Source organism: Oryzias latipes, chromosome 21 (genome assembly GCF_053564925.1).
Source record: "Oryzias latipes strain Hd-rR chromosome 21, Olatipes_Hd-rR_3.1".
Taxonomy (NCBI): Eukaryota; Metazoa; Chordata; class Actinopteri; order Beloniformes; family Adrianichthyidae; genus Oryzias; species Oryzias latipes.
In genome coordinates, this window is record NC_136257.1 from 21,814,504 (window position 1) to 21,833,217 (window position 18,714).

General features: G+C 37.5%; 3 protein-coding genes across 4 annotated transcripts; 1 reads left to right on the forward strand and 2 right to left on the reverse strand.

The window, feature by feature from the left end:
- Nucleotides 1-110: 110 nt before the first annotated feature.
- pofut2 (protein O-fucosyltransferase 2) lies at nt 111-6,728 on the reverse strand. Its single transcript, XM_023951038.2, has 9 exons — nt 6,496-6,728; nt 4,052-4,305; nt 3,827-3,971; nt 3,549-3,659; nt 2,949-3,015; nt 2,675-2,800; nt 1,348-1,528; nt 1,114-1,237; nt 111-483 (listed from the first exon to the last, which is right to left on the reverse strand). The coding sequence occupies exons 1-9, from the start codon at nt 6,660-6,662 to the stop codon at nt 330-332; spliced, it is 1,329 nt and encodes a 442-aa protein (XP_023806806.1). The 5' UTR covers nt 6,663-6,728; the 3' UTR covers nt 111-329.
- Nucleotides 6,729-7,328: 600 nt separating this feature from the next.
- Nucleotides 7,329-12,635, reverse strand: LOC101168001 (tubulin alpha chain). Its single transcript, XM_004081701.5, has 4 exons — nt 12,496-12,635; nt 9,231-9,453; nt 8,998-9,146; nt 7,329-8,609 (listed from the first exon to the last, which is right to left on the reverse strand). The coding sequence occupies exons 1-4, from the start codon at nt 12,496-12,498 to the stop codon at nt 7,635-7,637; spliced, it is 1,350 nt and encodes a 449-aa protein (XP_004081749.1). The 5' UTR covers nt 12,499-12,635; the 3' UTR covers nt 7,329-7,634.
- Nucleotides 12,636-13,551: 916 nt separating this feature from the next.
- LOC101166346 (tubulin alpha chain-like) lies at nt 13,552-18,516 on the forward strand. 2 transcript variants are annotated; one of them, XM_011489664.4, is made up of 5 exons: nt 13,552-13,679; nt 15,792-15,912; nt 16,083-16,305; nt 16,513-16,661; nt 16,788-18,516. In XM_011489664.4, the coding sequence occupies exons 1-5, from the start codon at nt 13,567-13,569 to the stop codon at nt 17,757-17,759; spliced, it is 1,578 nt and encodes a 525-aa protein (XP_011487966.3). In that variant the 5' UTR covers nt 13,552-13,566; the 3' UTR covers nt 17,760-18,516. The 2 variants fall into 2 exon arrangements, with proteins under 2 accessions (XP_011487966.3, XP_078796061.1); XM_078939935.1 differs by lacking the exon at nt 13,552-13,679 and having other exon boundaries at nt 15,796-15,912; nt 16,114-16,305.
- The last annotated feature ends 198 nt before the right edge of the window (nt 18,517-18,714 follow it).

The following is an 18,714-nucleotide window of genomic DNA, read 5'->3' on the forward strand; positions in this document are numbered from 1 at the left end:
AGGACAGCCTAGCTCTTCAAAACTACAAACTGTACTTTAAATCAAGATTGAGAATTTTCAACATGCACTTATGCTATGAAGAATAACAAATTTAAAAAAACACAATCTAATAAAGAAACATCCATATTTAATTGTTCAGCAATAAACTATAATGTTTGGCAACTCAGTTTTGGATTTTCAGCATAAAGTTCAGTCACAGAGTTAAAATGACTCCACAACACACAAACCTGTGAAAAGTGGAACAGATCATACATCCTGAATAAGAAATTAAAATCTGATGATACTGCTTTTACATGGCACTTTTGTGTCAGGCACATCAAGGAGTTCCATCAGTAAACTATTTTCCAGTGGGTGGGCTGTTCACACTCTTTCTCAGCGTCTCCACAGAAACGGTTGTATGTAGTTTTAGGGTCGAAACCGAGGATCTCCCTCTCTTCGTGGATCCGGAAAGAAAAGGTGGACACAGATGTTCCGATGAAGAATCTAGAAAGAAGCGTGGAACAATAGAATTAAACCAAAGGTGACAAGGACTCGAATGAATAGACAATGCAGAACATGATGTTGAGGAAAAGCAAGTTTTTCAACTTGAGGTATTTTTCTTGGAACCATCAAACTTCTTTTCCAATAACTGTTTTTCACAATTCACCTTTTATGATTAATTGATTTCTCATTTACATATAATATGTAAATGCAATATGTAAATATTTATTAAAATGCTTTCTTTAATGCCAAATTTCTTTATTTAAAGAGGTCAGTTTATTTTGGTAATAAGAACAAAAAAGTCTTTTGAAGGAAATAAACTGACCTCTGGTGGCCATTAAATAAAGTGCAGGTCTATTTTTTTTCCAATGGCAATTTTTTATGTATCAAATAATTGATTTTGCTTATAAAAGTATTTTAGTCACACATTTTATTCATAAAAAAACTATCTTTTAAATTTAGATTAAGAAATGTTATTATGAAGATCAGAAAATTATGTAAAATGCAATGAAGAAGCATTATAGGTTGTGATGTTGAGTTACCTCAAAGACAAAGGGACACGTGACATTATGAAAGCTGTTGTCAGTAAAGAAAACATGCCAGTGACAAAGACTAAGAAAGCGTGAAAAGGACCTTGCATGAGAACATATCCATTGGTCAATGATGGCCACTCCTCCATCTTTCAGAAGCTCCAGGTCCTCTCGAGATGGCTCAAACCGCACCATGCGTGGCAACATTGCTTTTAGCTCCTTCAGTTCTACCAGGTCACAATTTTTAAAGAAATAAATACACTTTAGTTACTATTTATTAGTGAGTAGAAAAGACAGAAAATGCTAAAATAAAACACCATGTTACTATAGTCACTACCTTCACCATCAGCATCTGTAGCAATAAAAACTTTTTCAAGCATGTGTTTCTTCATCAAGTTTAAAATAGTTTTGACTGCGCCCTTCAGGCTGGGTACATCCTCTCTGTGACCCCAGATAAAGTCTTTTCTGCGTAGATGAACGCCGAGGTAAGGCCCACCTTTGGCTGAGCCTGGTTTTGCCTGGAAAGTAAAGGAAAAAAATTATTTTATGCATAACCTTATTTTAAATTTTAGGTATAACCTTAAAATGCTAATTTAGTGTTCTCAGCATAGGGTGTTCAAGATGATCAGTAGATTAACTGCAGGTGTTGGTTTTTGTACAAAAAATGAGGCCCCCACATGGGGACACTTCAATAAAAAAAAAATATTATTTTGTCAACACAGTGAAATACTTTTCGTGTTTTTCTTAATGGAATTTTGTGAGTTACATTTTTTACATTAATTGTTTTTTTTAATACATGAGTTTAAAGGGTTGATAAGCACACGTTAACTGGTTTCAACACTTAAACGTTGTTATTGTGGTCTGTAAATTTTTTTATTTAAATATTCATTTTAAGACAGCAACATGATTGTTTCAGTGTAGAAACATTGTCTTTGACAATAAGTTTAAAATTATTGTTTTACAGTGTTTTCCGATATTACATGCTCATTTTTTTTTCCTTTTCTAAACCCAATTCCTCCTGTCAAGGGCTAATAATTTATTTTTTTGATACTATTTACAATTGTAAATAGTACCTCTTATATAGAGTATTTAACAATCTTAAAGTTCTACTCCAATGATCTTTTGAACTATTCAAAGAGCGTTCCCAGTGGTCTTTTAATTATAATGTTGTTGTTTTTAGCCTAAATTTTAAAAACTGCATCGTTTGTTAGGACATAGTTTCTGCAGAGTGGCAGTAGTTCATTAGAATTGTACATTTACAAGTAAATACATTAGAACGAAGTAGGGCAGGGAGCTTATGTCCCCCTTCTGTAGCACCTACATCACTGAAACAGGTTTTTTCTAACTGCTTTTTTTCATCTGCTCCCGATTCAAAACAATTTGAATAAAGAAATACTCAGAAATGCAATTTTTAGCTTAACTTTCTTTCTATGTGTCCTCCATCATCCAAAAAAACGCCACAAGAACATGTTAAAAACACCAAAAAACACATTTTTTGGAGTGGATCTTTATGAGACAAATCATGAGACAAACATGAAGATCTCCCTTTTATGCTTATACAAACACAAGAGGGTCACATGGTAAACATTTTTAAAAGGAAAAAAAAATCTTAGATTGAGTTCATACATTAAAATCATACTTTAATAATGTGCACACCACCTCACCTTCATGCGCGTCCAGTCCTCTCTGTATACCGTAAGGTCTCTGTCATCGGTAGAATTCAGGTATTTGGCTCTGAACTCGTCTCCTATGAGTCGCAGGTGCTTAGCAAAGACCATACTCCGCCGGGTCTGAGCAAGAACAAACGCAAAAATGTATACAATGGTTTGAAGCAGTTACGTGAGACAACACAACACCCCAATAGAAACACGTCTGAGCTGTAATCTCACAAATGACTCCTTTGAATTACCAGTACTCATTTTTTTAAACTAAACTTACATCCCAGTAGTCCTTTCCAGCATAGACATCGTGAAGCAGCGTCTCTGCTCGATCAAGCATGACAGATCTAAACATAATGGAGAGTTTAGCGCATACATTTGTAAGCTACATGTTTTTCAAGCAAAAAAATCCATTTTAATGCCATTAAGTCACTTTCACTTAAACTTTTGACATAAACTGTAAGAATGGTATTAATTAAGTTTATTATACGTGTAGTTTGACTGTCTTATAGATTAATGTTTACAATAACAGTCAAATATTTTTTTTAGATAATGTCATAAACTGTTTTTAGTATACTCTATAAGAATCAATACAAAAAAAATACACTTAAAAAATTTGTCAAAAATCAAATCAAGAAAAAATATATTTATTAAACCCACACTGATGCACTTTTTATTTCTTAAGTTTCTGGAACTTTCTTTTCCAAAAGAAAGATGATACCAGCTTATTAACACACATCTAAAAGCACTGAGAGCTAAAGCAAAATGAGACTTATATTTACAGAAAGAATACATTTAAATAATGTCTTTAAAAAACTAAAACTATTATCACAGTGTTAACAGATCTGTGCAGTCAGCTTCTGTTATTCTCTGGACTTACGTCACTGTGTAGTTTCTCTGAAGAACTGGAGCCATAATTGAGGCGTGTCCCTGAGCTGACACGCATGTAACATTCCGGGCTCTTGTTTCCTCATAGCCCCAAAACCAGCCCCTGTGGAAACATACATTATGATTGTAGGGCAAATAGAGAGTAGAAGTCAACAAACGTATTTTAGCTCGTCTTTGGTTCAATAAAAATTTGGTTACATTAAAAGAACTTTAGTACTCTTATTGAAACATGGCTATTTTAAACTAATTAGATTTATTTTATTGTATTACCTGTAGTAGCCCTGTTTATCTTTGGAGTACATCAGCTTATCAAAACATGGACGCTCATCTATTTTTTCCTCCCATTTCCCATTGGTCCATCCCTCAGCATAGTTCTGCAGAACCAGAACTTGGTCGATGAACGGGCCTCCGTTCTCTACAAACAGCAAGTAAAAATAGGTCACTCTTAACGCATCCTGTAAAGGAATATGTTGAGCTTTAAACCGGAGCGCTTACCAGCAATGAACTCCTCATACTCAACGACAGGCACGTTGGCCTGCAAGCTGGTGATGCTGAAGAACTCCCCCCATGGGATGCGGGTCTGATCAATGTCTGAACTTTGCCAGTGGTATAGGCGACCCCATGGGGGGAGAACCAAAACCCAGTCACCCCCCTCCTTCCTCAAAGTCTTGACTAGGGACGCCATTCGGATGTAGACATCCCTGCGTAGATTGAATCCCTCTGGAGGATTTACGTCATATAAGAGGTACCTGAAATCCAGAGATTAAGTATAAATTGTGTTGTTCCAAGACAAATAGATTTTTTACACTGTAGTATAAAGTTTACTGATTATTTTTTCTGCAACAAAAAAAAAAAATACTGTACACTCCTGATCAAAATCTTAAGACCAGTTAAGAAAATGCAATGTATCAAAGCTGGACCTTAACTAGGTTCTAACTAGAGTTTCAAAATGCAAAAAGAAGAAAGAGGCGCACAAGAACACATAATTTTGGTCGTCAATTTATTGAAAATAAAAATTTAAATTAAAAGCATTATTCATCAGCTGATCAAAAGTTTAAGACCAAAATTTGAATTCAATGGCATTTTATAATAAGTAGTCGGGAACGCTTTCTTTTACAGTACAGTACTTACAGTGTACTTAAGGGGTATTAACACTTGTGCTATCTTAAATTACCCCACCCTTACATTGACGTGTTCTCCCTACCATGACAAAGGTGGATAAAGGTGGAAAGACTTCATGTAATCCATGGACACCAGTGAAGATCACAAATCATTGAAGAAAAAAGGTTCAGAGCACTGTCTAGTGGGTCTAGATGACCCAACTCCCAATGTTAAAGTGCCTAGGACAGCAGAAGGGTTAACATGGTACTTTTTATGGAATTTACTGAGTACTTACAGGGTGTTTACATAGTACTTTTTGTGTCTACTCGGTACTTACATGGTACTTGCTGTGTATTTATGTGGTACTATTGGATTCATTCTTATGTGGTACATACTGGGTATTTATATTATACTTACTGGGTATTTACATGTTGTGCAAAGGTGTCTTTTGTGGTACTTACCACATGTAAGAACAAGGTAAGTACAAATAAAGTACCTTAAATTTAGGTCTGCACTCATTGTATAGCTTATGATATTTACCATGAATTTCCCACGGAAACTACCCCTCAAGTACAATGAAACCGGACTGTAAAAGAAAGTCAGCCCTATTTCCATTCAACTACATGGTACTTTCAGTAGTAAATGCCGGGTATGTTCACTTGAATATTAATTGGTACTTACCCCTTAAGTACAATGAAACTGGACTGTAAAAGAAAGTCAGCCCTATTTCCACTCTATTACATGGTACTTTCAGTAGTAAATACTGGGTATGTTCACTTGAATATTACTTGGTACTTACCCCTTAAGTACAATGAAACTGGACTGTAAAAGAAAGTCAGCCCTATTTCCACTCTATTACATGGTACTTTCAGTAGTAAATACTGGGTATGTTCACGTATTACCTTCCCGTACAGTGTATATACACACTTGGTCTTCTGACCTTACCAAAGGAGACAACTTGTTGATAAAGGTGAAGAAACTGCATTGTAAAAACATATTCTGGCCTGATTACTTCTTGTAACATGTGGCAAATTTAAAGAGACACAAGACAGCAGTGAAAACAACAATCTTTAATATGATACACTTCTGCAGCATACAGTGTCATCACAATGAAATTTGTTTTAAGTTCTCAACAAAACAGTAAAAAGGAGCATTCCAAAGAACAATCAAGCATGCCGAAACCAACTTTTGAGGTGATCATCAAGAATGCTGCAGCTACTGAGTGTTTTATTTGAAGCCTTTCATGTCTGTTCTCAGCCAATGAGCAGCCTATGTCAGCTAAATAGTTGTTGTTTTAATCAAAGTGTCCACTCAAAACGTTTGGTCTCTTGTTCCCATTTCCTATTTTTACATCTTAAAACTCCACTTAAAACCTCGTTAAAATCTAGCCGTGTAAAATGAAAATTCAAAATTCATACAATTTCTTACCTGGTCTTCAGATTTTGATCACGAGTGTATGAAGCCCTCGAGTATTAGAGATAGGCTTGTGTTGGTTACATAAGGTATGTCAGAATTAATGAATGGATGAGGGTCTGTAATGGGATTACTTCAAATGTAATGAGTTATAAACGTCACTGTAACATCGTTGCAAAAATCTCGGCTCAATCAATTGTTTTCTATCATGCAGGTAAAACTAATGAATCAAAATGTTTGTTAAATTAGCAACAACGCTCGACACAAGCGATCGCGTTGGACAAATTGGATACATTTTCAAATATTAAAGGCCTTGCCAAACATTACAGTTTAGCTAAAATAAATCAAAACATACAGAGAAATACACGGAACTGCAACAAAAAATAGCGTTGGAATTGCTAGCTAGCTAACAAGTGAAAGCTCACCGTAGATCCCTGGCGGCAGCGATGGGTGCTGTACTCGTGTGGCCTGCGCTGAACACATTCTCACTCTTTACTGCAGCAAAAGCAGCAAAAATGCTTAAAAAGAACACACTAAACGAGCAAGTGGAAGAGAAATATATTGCCACAATGTAGAATACGGTGCACGCCATGATTTCCTCTGAGCCACGTACTTCCGGGAAGCACAGACGGCGTCTGTGGCGTTGCTGAGCAACCACTGGCAATCGGAGCACATCTGGAGGTCACAGTTGTGTTCAAAATGTTAATTTCCTTTAGTAATTTAAACCAATCCTTTTAAAACCCACGCAGGAAAATTCACATAAAAACATTTAAATAATAATAAATAAAAACTTTAAAAAAACGTTGTAATGTTTCATTTAGCATTTTCAAAATTCATCAATTAAAATTATATTTATTCAACAAAAATGCATGTTAAATTCAAGTCTGTTTTCATGGTCAGGATAGACATCAGCTTTTTTCCTTGCATTTACTTTTTTCAGCTAAACTCCAAATGCACAAAACAAAAATGCATGTCTAAACCTCACTCCCATGCCTCAAACCTACATCCACCCATTATCTCTTCCAGGGTCATGGGGCTGCTGGAACCTAACCCGTCCACTGGTGGGCACACACAATCACACACCATTGCACACACAATCACACTTATTTAGAGTCAGTTTACCTAGGGAGCAAGTTTTTGGCTTGTGGGAGGAATCCTCAGAGCTTTAAAATAATCGTTTAAAAATTGATTGTCAGTTAAAAACATTTTATGTGTGTAGTAGGTTTATGTCAACAAACAAACACAAAACAAATAATAGTTTTTTTGGTTTGTTTTTGGAGAAAGATTTATTGAGCAACAGAAAAATACATCAGTTAAATAAATTTCATAATTTTAATTTGACAAAATTAAACCAATTATTTGCTTATTAATATGTTAGCTTCCAAAAATTGTGAAGGTATCAGAAGTTTGTGTAGGATATACCCCAAAAGGAGGCTGCATTTAAACAAATTTATAAAAACAACCAAGTAGAATTAAAACTGCAAAAAACATTCAAAATGTTTTCATATCATTGTCCTAAGACTAGTTGTGTCCCTGAAAAAAAAACAGAAATCACAGCAAATTCTTAATATTCCTCCCCTTCCTCATCCTCTTCAAATGAGTCAATCCCCACTTCTTCATAATCCTTCTCCAGAGCAGCCATATCTTCTCTCGCCTCCGAGAACTCTCCTTCCTCCATGCCCTCACCAACATACCAGTGGACGAAGGCTCTCTTGGCATACATGAGGTCAAACTTGTGGTCAAGTCGAGCCCAGGCCTCAGCTATGGCTGTGGTGTTGCTCAGCATGCACACGGCTCTCTGCACCTTGGCCAGGTCTCCTCCTGGAACCACGGTTGGAGGTTGATAGTTGATGCCCACCTTGAAGCCTGTGGGACACCAGTCTACAAATTGGATGGTGCGCTTGGTCTTGATAGCGGCGATGGCAGAGTTGACATCTTTGGGGACCACATCACCACGATACAGCAGACAGCAGGCCATGTATTTGCCATGGCGAGGGTCACATTTCACCATCTGATTGGCCGGCTCAAAGCAGGCATTAGTAATTTCAGCCACAGACAGCTGCTCATGGTAGGCTTTCTCAGCAGAGATGATGGGAGCATAGGTGGCCAGAGGGAAATGGATACGAGGGTACGGCACCAAGTTAGTTTGGAACTCTGTCAGATCAACATTCAGAGCGCCATCAAAACGAAGTGAGGCTGTGATGGAGGAGACTATCTGGCTAATTAGGCGGTTGAGATTGGTATAAGAAGGCCGTTCGATGTCAAGGTTCCTGCGGCAGATGTCATAGATGGCTTCATTATCCACCATGAATGCACAGTCAGAGTGCTCCAAGGTGGTGTGGGTGGTCAGAATGGAGTTGTAAGGCTCCACTACAGCTGTGGAGACCTGGGGAGCAGGATAGATGGCAAACTCAAGTTTGGACTTCTTCCCATAGTCAACAGAGAGTCTCTCCATCAGCAGGGAGGTGAAACCAGAACCAGTGCCTCCACCAAATGAGTGGAAAACCAAGAATCCTTGTAGACCGGTGCACTGATCAGCCTGTTGATATGAAGAAATTAGTTTCAACTATGTTAAAAAAACACAACAATTGTAAACCTGGGATAGTGGATAATTATCTATTTTTTAAACGATAATATGATAATAGTTTTACTCAACTGGTTTAAGAAATGTGGTTTGTCAACATTTAGCACTGTAACAAATCTGTATGCAATCTGCATGTACACAGTCGGCCAATTAAGGTTCATCACTTGCAAATCTAAAATCCCATAACTTGGATCAAATCTTTTTTTCCCCTTCAGAATCCCCTTAGGAACAAGCATAAAAGAATTGAGGTCTGTGTTCATTTGAACAATAGCAGCCAATGTAGAAAATCCAAACTATAGACAGGTTTAAACGTAGTTTAATACTTTAAAGGACGTTTATTTACCAGTTTACGGATTCTGTCCAGGACAGAGTCAATGATCTCTCTACCGATGGTGTAGTGTCCTCTAGCGTAGTTGTTGGCCGCATCCTCTTTTCCTGAAATCAGCTGTTCGGGATGAAAAAGTTGACGATATGTTCCTGATCTCACTTCATCTGAGAAATAAAGACAAAAAAGAATTGCGACATTAATTGTCTAGTACGTCTAGCATGTAGTTACAGTGCTGTTTTAATACTAACCAATGACAGTGGGCTCCAGATCAACAAAGATTGCTCTTGGGACGTACTTTTTAGCTCCAGTCTCACTGAAAAAAGTGGTGAAGGAGTCGTCGTGGCCACCTATGGGCTTTTGGGTCAACATCTGACCATCTGGCTGGATGCCGTGCTCTAGACAGTAGAGTTCCCAACAGGTGTTCCCCATCTGCACACCAGCCTGGCCCACATGAACAGAGATGCATTCCCGCTGCAAGCACATAAAGACAACAAGGATGGGGAGGACACATTAGTACGTTGAATAAACTCTAATAAGATATGAAGTCTTAGCTTGAATAAAGCCTGATCTACAGCATTGTCTTCTATGGGAGTCATGTGCTAATACTGGCACTAGGTGACAGCAGAGACCCATTAGAAACAACCTCAATATAAATGCTTGGAGCAGCTGTCACTGGCTTTCATTCTACTGCCAGGAGTAGACATGAGTTCATGAGTTCATTAGCTGAAAAGGAGGGGTGGAGTTCAAACTAAAAAAATAGAGAATTTTCTATTGGTGCAATAAAGATATGTGTTCAAGCCTAGATTACATGCACATTACACAAACTTAATGCTTCATGCCAAATGCTCATTGTACCTAGATAATAGCTATTGTCAGCTTTTAGTTTGCTCATTTATTACTCAACCTGACATTTTTTTACAGCTACGAGAACTTTTAAATACAGACTTTTGTGTTAAAGCCCAGTCTTAGCTGAATGGAGTTTCTATTTGGTTCATCTACTTAGATGTGTGCAAATATGTCAAACATTTCAGCAAATGCAGAAACACTGACGGAGAAAGGCACAACTTGCCGTGTTTTTCCTCTTCCAAAGATAACTATCCCTGACTCGCTGAAGTTTCATGTCGACAGATCTATTTTAGTTTTCTCACGGTGACCTGACACGTAGCTGTGAACGTTGTTGCTGTAAACACCGACTGTCTGCCTCTGCTAAACAGTGGTGACTCCCATGCTAATATGCAGAGATAGACACAGACTCAGTTTTTATTGATATCAATTAAGAAATGAGAGAAAACAATAGACCATTTTTACAGTCTATGGCAAAAACTCAAGACAGCATTTTAGAAGATTGTGAAATTTAAATATAAACAAATCCTTAACTTTTTCTCTGAATTAATAAGACCTCATGTGGTTCCAATGGGAAAAAAACTTGAAGTTTACCTAGAATATAGTACTACTGCTCTGTTCTAAAAATTAATGGAAATCCCTACTTAATAAACCTCTTTTGGTCTTTAAAGCTCACACCTCACATTCTCTTTTGATTGTTTTTTACTAAAATGTCTTTAACCCTTGTGGTATCTTAGATGACCCCACCCTTGCATTGACGTGTTTTCCCTACCATGACAAAGGTGGATAAAAGTGGAAAGATTTCATGTAATCCATGGACACCAGTGAGGTTCACAAATCATTGAAGAAAAAAGGTTCAGCGCACTGTCTAGTGGGTCTGGATGACCCAACAGCCAATGTTAAAGTGCCTAGGATAGCACAAGGGTTAAAGGATGGCACCATTCCTTAGTTATCTATTCCAAACTGTTTCAGTGCTTCTGTGCTATAGTTTTCTTTACAAAGTAACAGCTAGGCTGTAAGGGCTACTCTGAATACTGTTTATTTGGGGCTTTATTTTGTTGTAAGACAAAGCATTAAATTATTATCTACCTTTGTAGTCACGATCATGTGCCCTTGAAGTCTGAACTAGAAAACAGCACACACACTTAAAGTCCTACCTGCATGTTTCACAACAGCTTTGTAGTGTTCTTTTTTTTTTTTAATTCTTCTAACTTTCTTAGTCAAACAAAGGCAGCATACATATCCACAAAGACCTAAAACTGTGTCAACATACATCTCCATGCTTCCTATGTTCACTAATCTGCCTCTCTGTAATCACCTCAGTTTCTTGGACCACGAGTACAGTCTCAACAACAGTCTGTACTGAAATAGTCAACAGTTGAAGAAAAATGATTTTAGCACGAAAAAAAACAGATTTTATTTTAATGGTAGTCTAAGATGGGATAATCTTTTAAAACTTAAGAATAGATTGAAAAAAAGACATCAACAGTCAGGGTGTGACTGCATGGTAAAAGCAAGGGCATGTCTGAGGTCTAACCACACCAACTTGAGAATCCAGTTTTTTGTACACGTAAAACTACATTTGCTTATACACACATAAGATTGTGTCTGAGACAAAACGAACAGCAGATGGGGCAAACGTAACAGGTCAGCAGGCATGGAGGGGGTTTTGCCTGTAATGTTTTTTAGATTTGACAAAATTAAAGGATTGTTAAGCAGAAGATTATTCCAAATTCTACGCATTTAGCTGCAGTGATCGTGTATTACTTTGTAAGATAAAACACGGCATTGCAACAGAAAAATGGTGTGTTTTTCCTTCAGCTATAGGAGCATTTTATGTGCTCCTATAAAATGACAAGGTCATTTTATAAAGTGAATTCTAAATACACATTTGTCAAATATCTATTCCTCTATCCACTGGATTTTCGGAGCAGCTATCTAACATGGAGCCGACAGTTGAAGCAACCAAACTATGCTCCAAATCTGAAGCTATTAGGAGATCTGTTTGAACAGGGCAGGTCTCCTGCAGCTGCTAGTGTTCTTGTTAAACAAAACAGAGCATTACCTATGCTTAAAAGCTGTTTACACAACATTGGGCAAATAAACCATGAAGGCTGTAGGATGGTGCTTGTTAAATTTCCAAAAGAATAAAAAGTCATTAGAAGTTTTTAAAAATCATGTCTGAATTTAGTCCCAAACATCCAGTTAGAGAGTTGAGAAAAGACAGAATTTGGAGTTAAATGGGTTTCTACTCAAATCGTTTTTTCTGTCTTGTTTTAACTTGCAAAGTCTTGTTCACATACCACATTAATTAAATGATCACAAATAAAGTGCTGGTATGAAGAACTAATATGTGTGTGTTTTCTGTCTTGAAATCAAAAAGACTTGTCACATGTCACACCCTTTTCTTACATTTATTTTATTTCTTCCTGCACTGATAAATGCTGACTGGTCACTGACTCCCATATGCTCTGGCAGACAGCAGCTAGTACTGCCAGTTACTGAGATGAGAGGCTATTTCTGAATTAGCAGGAGGCCACATGATGCACACACAGAAAGCACTGCACTGTAACCTGACATAAATAGCCTATTAAAATGCAAAAGTATCTGCACAGATGGAATTTTTAAGTACCAAAGTTTTTCAAAGTCAAACCAAAGTTCCATTCTCACCATTGTGGAGTTTTTTTCAGAGTGACTGCTGACAGAAAGATGTAATCGAAGGTGTTTGTATAGGTTGAAGCCTCTCACGGCGACCGGTAAAGAGGTCTGGGTGAGTTAGTGCTGCCAGGCGGAGCCGCTCAGACGTCTTTGGCTTCTAACCACGCCCTTTTGTCAACTCACGGGAACGCGCAGTTTGCGCACGAGGGCAAAGACAGCCCGTGGTCAAAACCTGGAACTAAAGGCCAAAGCATTCATAATAAAGACTTAGAGATAGAGATAAGAAAAAAAAAATGGAATTGATTTCATTGGATTCATACATGTTATTTGTACCTCGGGGGAAACTGAGTAGGAAGAATAGTAATCTCAACGTTACCTCCCGTTTCACCCAACAGGTTCAAAGAAGAAAAATATATATATATATTTTTTTCTTTTGCTCTAGGAAAAGCAGAAAAATCCCGTGTTCATAGTTGATAACAACACTCTGGATTTATTGCATCCAGAATAATAATAAATAATAATAACATAAAAAATTACAACTGCAAAAGACAATTGTATGAAATCACAATAAGAAATGATACATGTCTTCATAATTAAATTCCTTTTACAGTTTCATATAAGCTTTGTTTCATAAAATGTCTTATATTATTTTTCTACTTTTTTTTGTTGTGCTTACAGACAGATTTGCACTCTTGGGTGAGGTGAATGGGAAAGTTAAAATATGTTGTATGTTTAAGTGGGGCAAAAAAACGTTCATTCCAATCCTGTAACTCTGTTCCGCATTTTCCTTAGGCTGGTACTTCATCGTTTTGAAAGCTAGAGGTCAGAGTTGTTTTAGTTTGAGTTACGCAGAGAAACAAATAGCAGTTGATCGGGAATCCCATTTTAGGATCTTCTGTTTTTCTCACCACTCATGCCAGTCCAGACGGATATTTTTCAAATCTTGTGACCCCACCACCATCCAGCTTGACCTGAACAGTTTTTGATTTTTTGGAGAATACCTCAATCTCTCATTTAATAATCAATAGTTCTGGTCAAGAGTTCTGGTATCGCCTGTCCATCCTGGGGGAGGATCCTTCCTTCATGTGGGCACCCCTGAGGTTTCTTCTTTTTTTCCGGAATCTGTTTTTTTTAGGAGTTTTTCTTTACCGAGAAGGAGGGTCTAAGGGCAGGGATGCCCAGTTTAGTTTAGCCTGGTTAGTCCAGTTTAGCCATTACCTATTGAATTCTATGACTTTATGCTCTTTATGATTGATGTTTATTACACAACCACCGGTTTGAAGCCCACTGGGATAGCTATTGTTATAATATTGGGCTATATAAATAAAATTGAATTGAATTGAATAAATGATTTACTAAGTGTTGCTTATAAGATTTGGTACAAAGTTAGTCCATAGACATAAATAATAAATGAATCATTTGGAGGTCAAAATAAATCATCAGTGTTGGACAATGTTGGAAATTCCTATTCAGGATAGACCAATACCAACTTCATATCTTTAATCAGTTGAGATGCTCCATAAAGCCCCAAACAATTTATGATTGTATAAGAAAATGTATCATGCAAATATGGTGCTGGCACCGACCAAGGTAACATAATATACTTATATAGGGCTTTTCTACAGACACAGTCCCTTTCACCCATATACACACATTCACAGATTGATGCCATACAAACTGCCATACATGGCAGGTAAGACTTTATGTATATTTTCTCAGTTCTGATGGACCACCACTTGAGCTCAGTGATAACTTAAAAAAAGAGGATTTAAACTAAGACTTCATATCTTCAGGTAACCAGAAATATGCACGGCTGACTCCTTTGACTTGGTTTTAATTTGTGATTTATTTTTTAGCAGCAAGTTTCAAATTCATTATTTCTATCTACTTCTATTGCTTTGTTTTATGCCACCTTTCATCTTTGCTTTGTTTTATATTTTACAACAGCGAAATACAGTAAAAACTCAATTGTGCAGCACTGGAAAGGAACCCGTGAATAATGGACCTATACTATCACAAAATGAAACTGGGTCACAGTTCTATGGCTAAAGTAACACCTCTGGGGCAAACGCAAAGAAGTAAACAATAGTATGTGCTTTCCCATTGATGCTTCCACTAATGGGTTACAAAAATCAGCTGAAGATTAAATTACATGACAAGTATTGGTCCCAAGTCTTTCAAGAAGGAGCAGTGCAGACGCTGCAGCAAATTCTTTATTTTATTATTTATAGTCAGGTTCAAGAACAGTCCAGTGATTTTTTTATTGTGGCATCTAAAACGTCCTCAGTGGTTCCATTAGTGTTACAAAAACAGTAAGAGGTTAGGGTTGATTGAAGACTACCTTTCTTATGTTATTTGGACGTAAACTTGTAGCAGACTGTTGCTGAGTTTTGCTACAAACAGGAACTTGGTCAGTTTTTTCCCATCTTTTTTGCAAAATAGTGTGATGGTAAATGCTGTGAGATGACTTGTTGAATTATGTTTAACATCACCTTTAATGTTTAGCTGTAACTTGATTTTAAAGGTTAAGTCTTTACCCAACATCGTAAAATGCGAGTCTTTTGCACTACAAAAAAACATCAAAAGAAAAAATCAATGAAGTTGAAAATTGCTTCATGTAATTTTTCTAACTGCATACAGAGTTAAATATGCAGTGGATTTTAAAATCAAAAGATCCTTGATTTTTTTAACTCATATGGAATGTGCAATAATTAAGTTAGGTGCAAGTTTTTACATCTACACATTACAAAATGTAGCTTTATTTTTAACTTGTATAAAGCAGCTTACCTGTAACAGAAGTGAACTGTTGCATGACTTAACTCATTTTTGCAAAACTGGTAGCAACTACAAAACCAGTTTAATTTACTGAATGTATAAATTTCTTGTAATTATTTAAAAACTATTTTGACTAGAAGGCACAATATTTGGAAAATGTTGGTAGGTGTATAGGTACATCTTCAGGATACCAAATTTTGTGGACTTCAGTGTTGCTTTAGCTCAGGAAATACTACAAGTATGGAGATGATTGCAGCTAAACATTTAATCCCAAAACATTGTTTATGGGTGAGTTTGATAAGCGTTAAAGATGCAGCTAGAGCTGCTAAATTAAATTACCTCATGTTGCCTTCCCCTCACCTGGGGTTCTGATTTTACTTTCTGAAATATTAGCTGCTCACACCTTGCCATTTAACCCTCATAGGGGCCAATAAAGAATGATAAGGGTGGCAACCTCTTTTTGGCAATGTATTGTATTGAGTTTCTAAAGAAGACTATCCTATTCTTGTTTAATGAGTGGGCTCTGATTACAGCTTAGATAAATCACAGTCCCTCCCATGGTCCACACACGTATATAAAGGCAGAGGAACACAGCTGTTTCAAGCTGTACATCTTCTTTCTGATACCTGGACTTTGGAAAAAGACATAAATATGGTAAGTGGCTTAACCTCGCAAAGTTACTGATAAATGCATACACATTTATTTATTATTGTAAGATATTGATGAATATGGCAAAATATTTATATTTAATTGCAATCATTTAGTAATTTTTAAAGATAATTGTAACAAAATTTTAGATAAACAATGTTGCGTTCTCTGTATAGCGTGAATGTATCTCTGTCCATGTGGGCCAAGCTGGGGCTCAGATTGGCAATGCATGCTGGGAGCTGTATTGCCTGGAGCATGGGATTCAGCCTGATGGACAAATGCCTGCTGACAAGACCATTGGAGGAGGAGACGACTCCTTCAACACATTCTTTAGTGAGACAGGAGCAGGAAAACATGTTCCCAGAGCCATCTTTGTTGACCTGGAACCCACTGTCATTGGTAAATTTATCATGACATTTATATCTACATGATATGGGGTAAAATAGTATGATGATATCTTAATATTTGTCTTCCTTTACAATTTGAGAAATGTTAATCTTTCATCCTAAACTTGAAAACAAACTGTTAAAAATCAATTGGTCTGAAGTGAGATATGTAACACTGAGAGGGACATTATAAAAGTTCTGTAATTGTTTTTTTATGCAGATGAGGTGCGCACAGGAACTTATCGTCAGCTCTTCCACCCTGAACAGTTGATCACAGGAAAGGAGGATGCTGCCAACAACTACGCCCGTGGACACTACACCATTGGCAAAGAGATCATTGATCTTGTTCTTGACAGAACACGGAAACTAGTGAGATAAAAAAAAATTTTTACTTGTAAATTTTAACACACAGGATTTTTTTCACATATTTGCAAATGTATGCATTTTTTATATAGTTTTAAATTGATTTGTGACTTTCCCTTTTTTTTATTCCAGGCTGATCAATGCACGGGCCTGCAGGGTTTTCTAATTTTCCACTCCTTTGGTGGAGGCACTGGTTCTGGTTTCACCTCCCTGCTGATGGAGAGACTCTCTGTTGACTATGGGAAGAAGTCCAAGCTTGAGTTTGCCATCTACCCTGCTCCCCAGGTCTCCACAGCTGTAGTGGAGCCTTACAACTCCATTCTGACCACCCACACCACCTTGGAGCACTCTGACTGTGCATTCATGGTGGATAATGAGGCCATCTATGACATCTGCCGCAGGAACCTTGACATTGAGAGACCCACCTACACCAACCTGAACAGGCTGATTGGTCAGATAGTCTCCTCCATCACAGCCTCACTTCGTTTTGATGGCGCTCTGAATGTTGATCTGACCGAGTTCCAAACTAACTTGGTGCCGTACCCTCGTATCCATTTCCCTCTGGCCACCTATGCGCCAGTCATCTCTGCTGAGAAAGCCTACCATGAGCAGCTGTCTGTGGCTGATATAACTAACACTTGCTTTGAGCCGGCCAATCAGATGGTGAAATGTGATCCTCGCCATGGCAAATACATGGCCTGCTGTCTGCTGTATCGTGGTGATGTGGTCCCCAAAGATGTCAACTCTGCCATTGCCACTATCAAGACCAAGCGCACCATCCAATTTGTAGACTGGTGTCCCACAGGCTTTAAGGTGGGCATCAACTATCAACCTCCAACTGTGGTTCCAGGAGGAGACCTGGCCAAGGTGCAGAGAGCCGTGTGCATGCTGAGCAACACCACAGCCATAGCTGAGGCCTGGGCTCGACTTGACCACAAGTTTGACCTCATGTATGCCAAGAGAGCCTTCGTCCACTGGTATGTTGGTGAGGGCATGGAGGAAGGAGAGTTCTCGGAGGCGAGAGAAGATTTGGCTGCTCTGGAGAAAGATTATGAAGAGGTTGGCACTGACAATGTTGAGGATGACGATGGGGAAGAATATTGAATAAAAAACAGGTGAAAGTTCAGTTAAAGTAAACAAATTTCCATCTTTTGCTAAAATCAATCACTGAGTTTTTCCTTTTCAGTCTTTTTTCTTTTTTTTTAACTAGTACATGTAATATTGAAAAACAACACTTAAACAGCTACATCTAGACAGAAAATAAAGTAATTTGAATTTACACATAGATTTTGACAACATGGTGAGGATAGTAAGGCATATTTTCTAGACTGATAGAAGCACAAAGCAACTTTCTTTTCCTATCTTTGTAATGCTTGAGTGAATCTGAAGTTGTGGCAGGGGGTTTCATGTGTACATTTGCAGCGAGAGAAAACAAATGTAACAAACGCTTTAAGATTTTTTCTCCCCCTGTATTTGGTCAAGCTGAAAAACATGGGTTCTTGTCTCTGCACCTCCCCCCACAGTATCCTCTTCCATGAGGAATGCAAGTTATGAAGAGGCTCTTGTGTCTCTGAACAACACTTGGTTGTGACTTTTTTCTGTAAGAGCAAGAGAATATAATTGACAAAGCCATTGCCTAGTGTTGTTTGTGAAGCCCCCACACAGGCTTTGGCCTGCAGCAAAAAAAGTTCACTAGTGTATGAAGGACATCTCTGCTCCTAACGGGAGTGTTTTAGTCACTACTCTTGTGTTCCTGAATGTGCTGTATCATATAAATGTTTGTTATGACTTTAACATGACTATATTGTTTTACAAATCTGGTGTATGCAATTGATAAATAGAATAAAGCCTTTTGATCAATTCATCTTTGTCTAACTGTTCAGTTTAACACAAACATGTGGGGGGCTGGGTGTTAAGCACATGCATGAATACCCCATTAAAGCCATTTATATTATTTAATTAAGCTCATCTAGAAATTCTAGAGCTCTTAAAAGTGCTGATAGCAAAACATCAGAGGCTAATTTTTATCAAAATTTGTATAATACAATTTATTATTGCA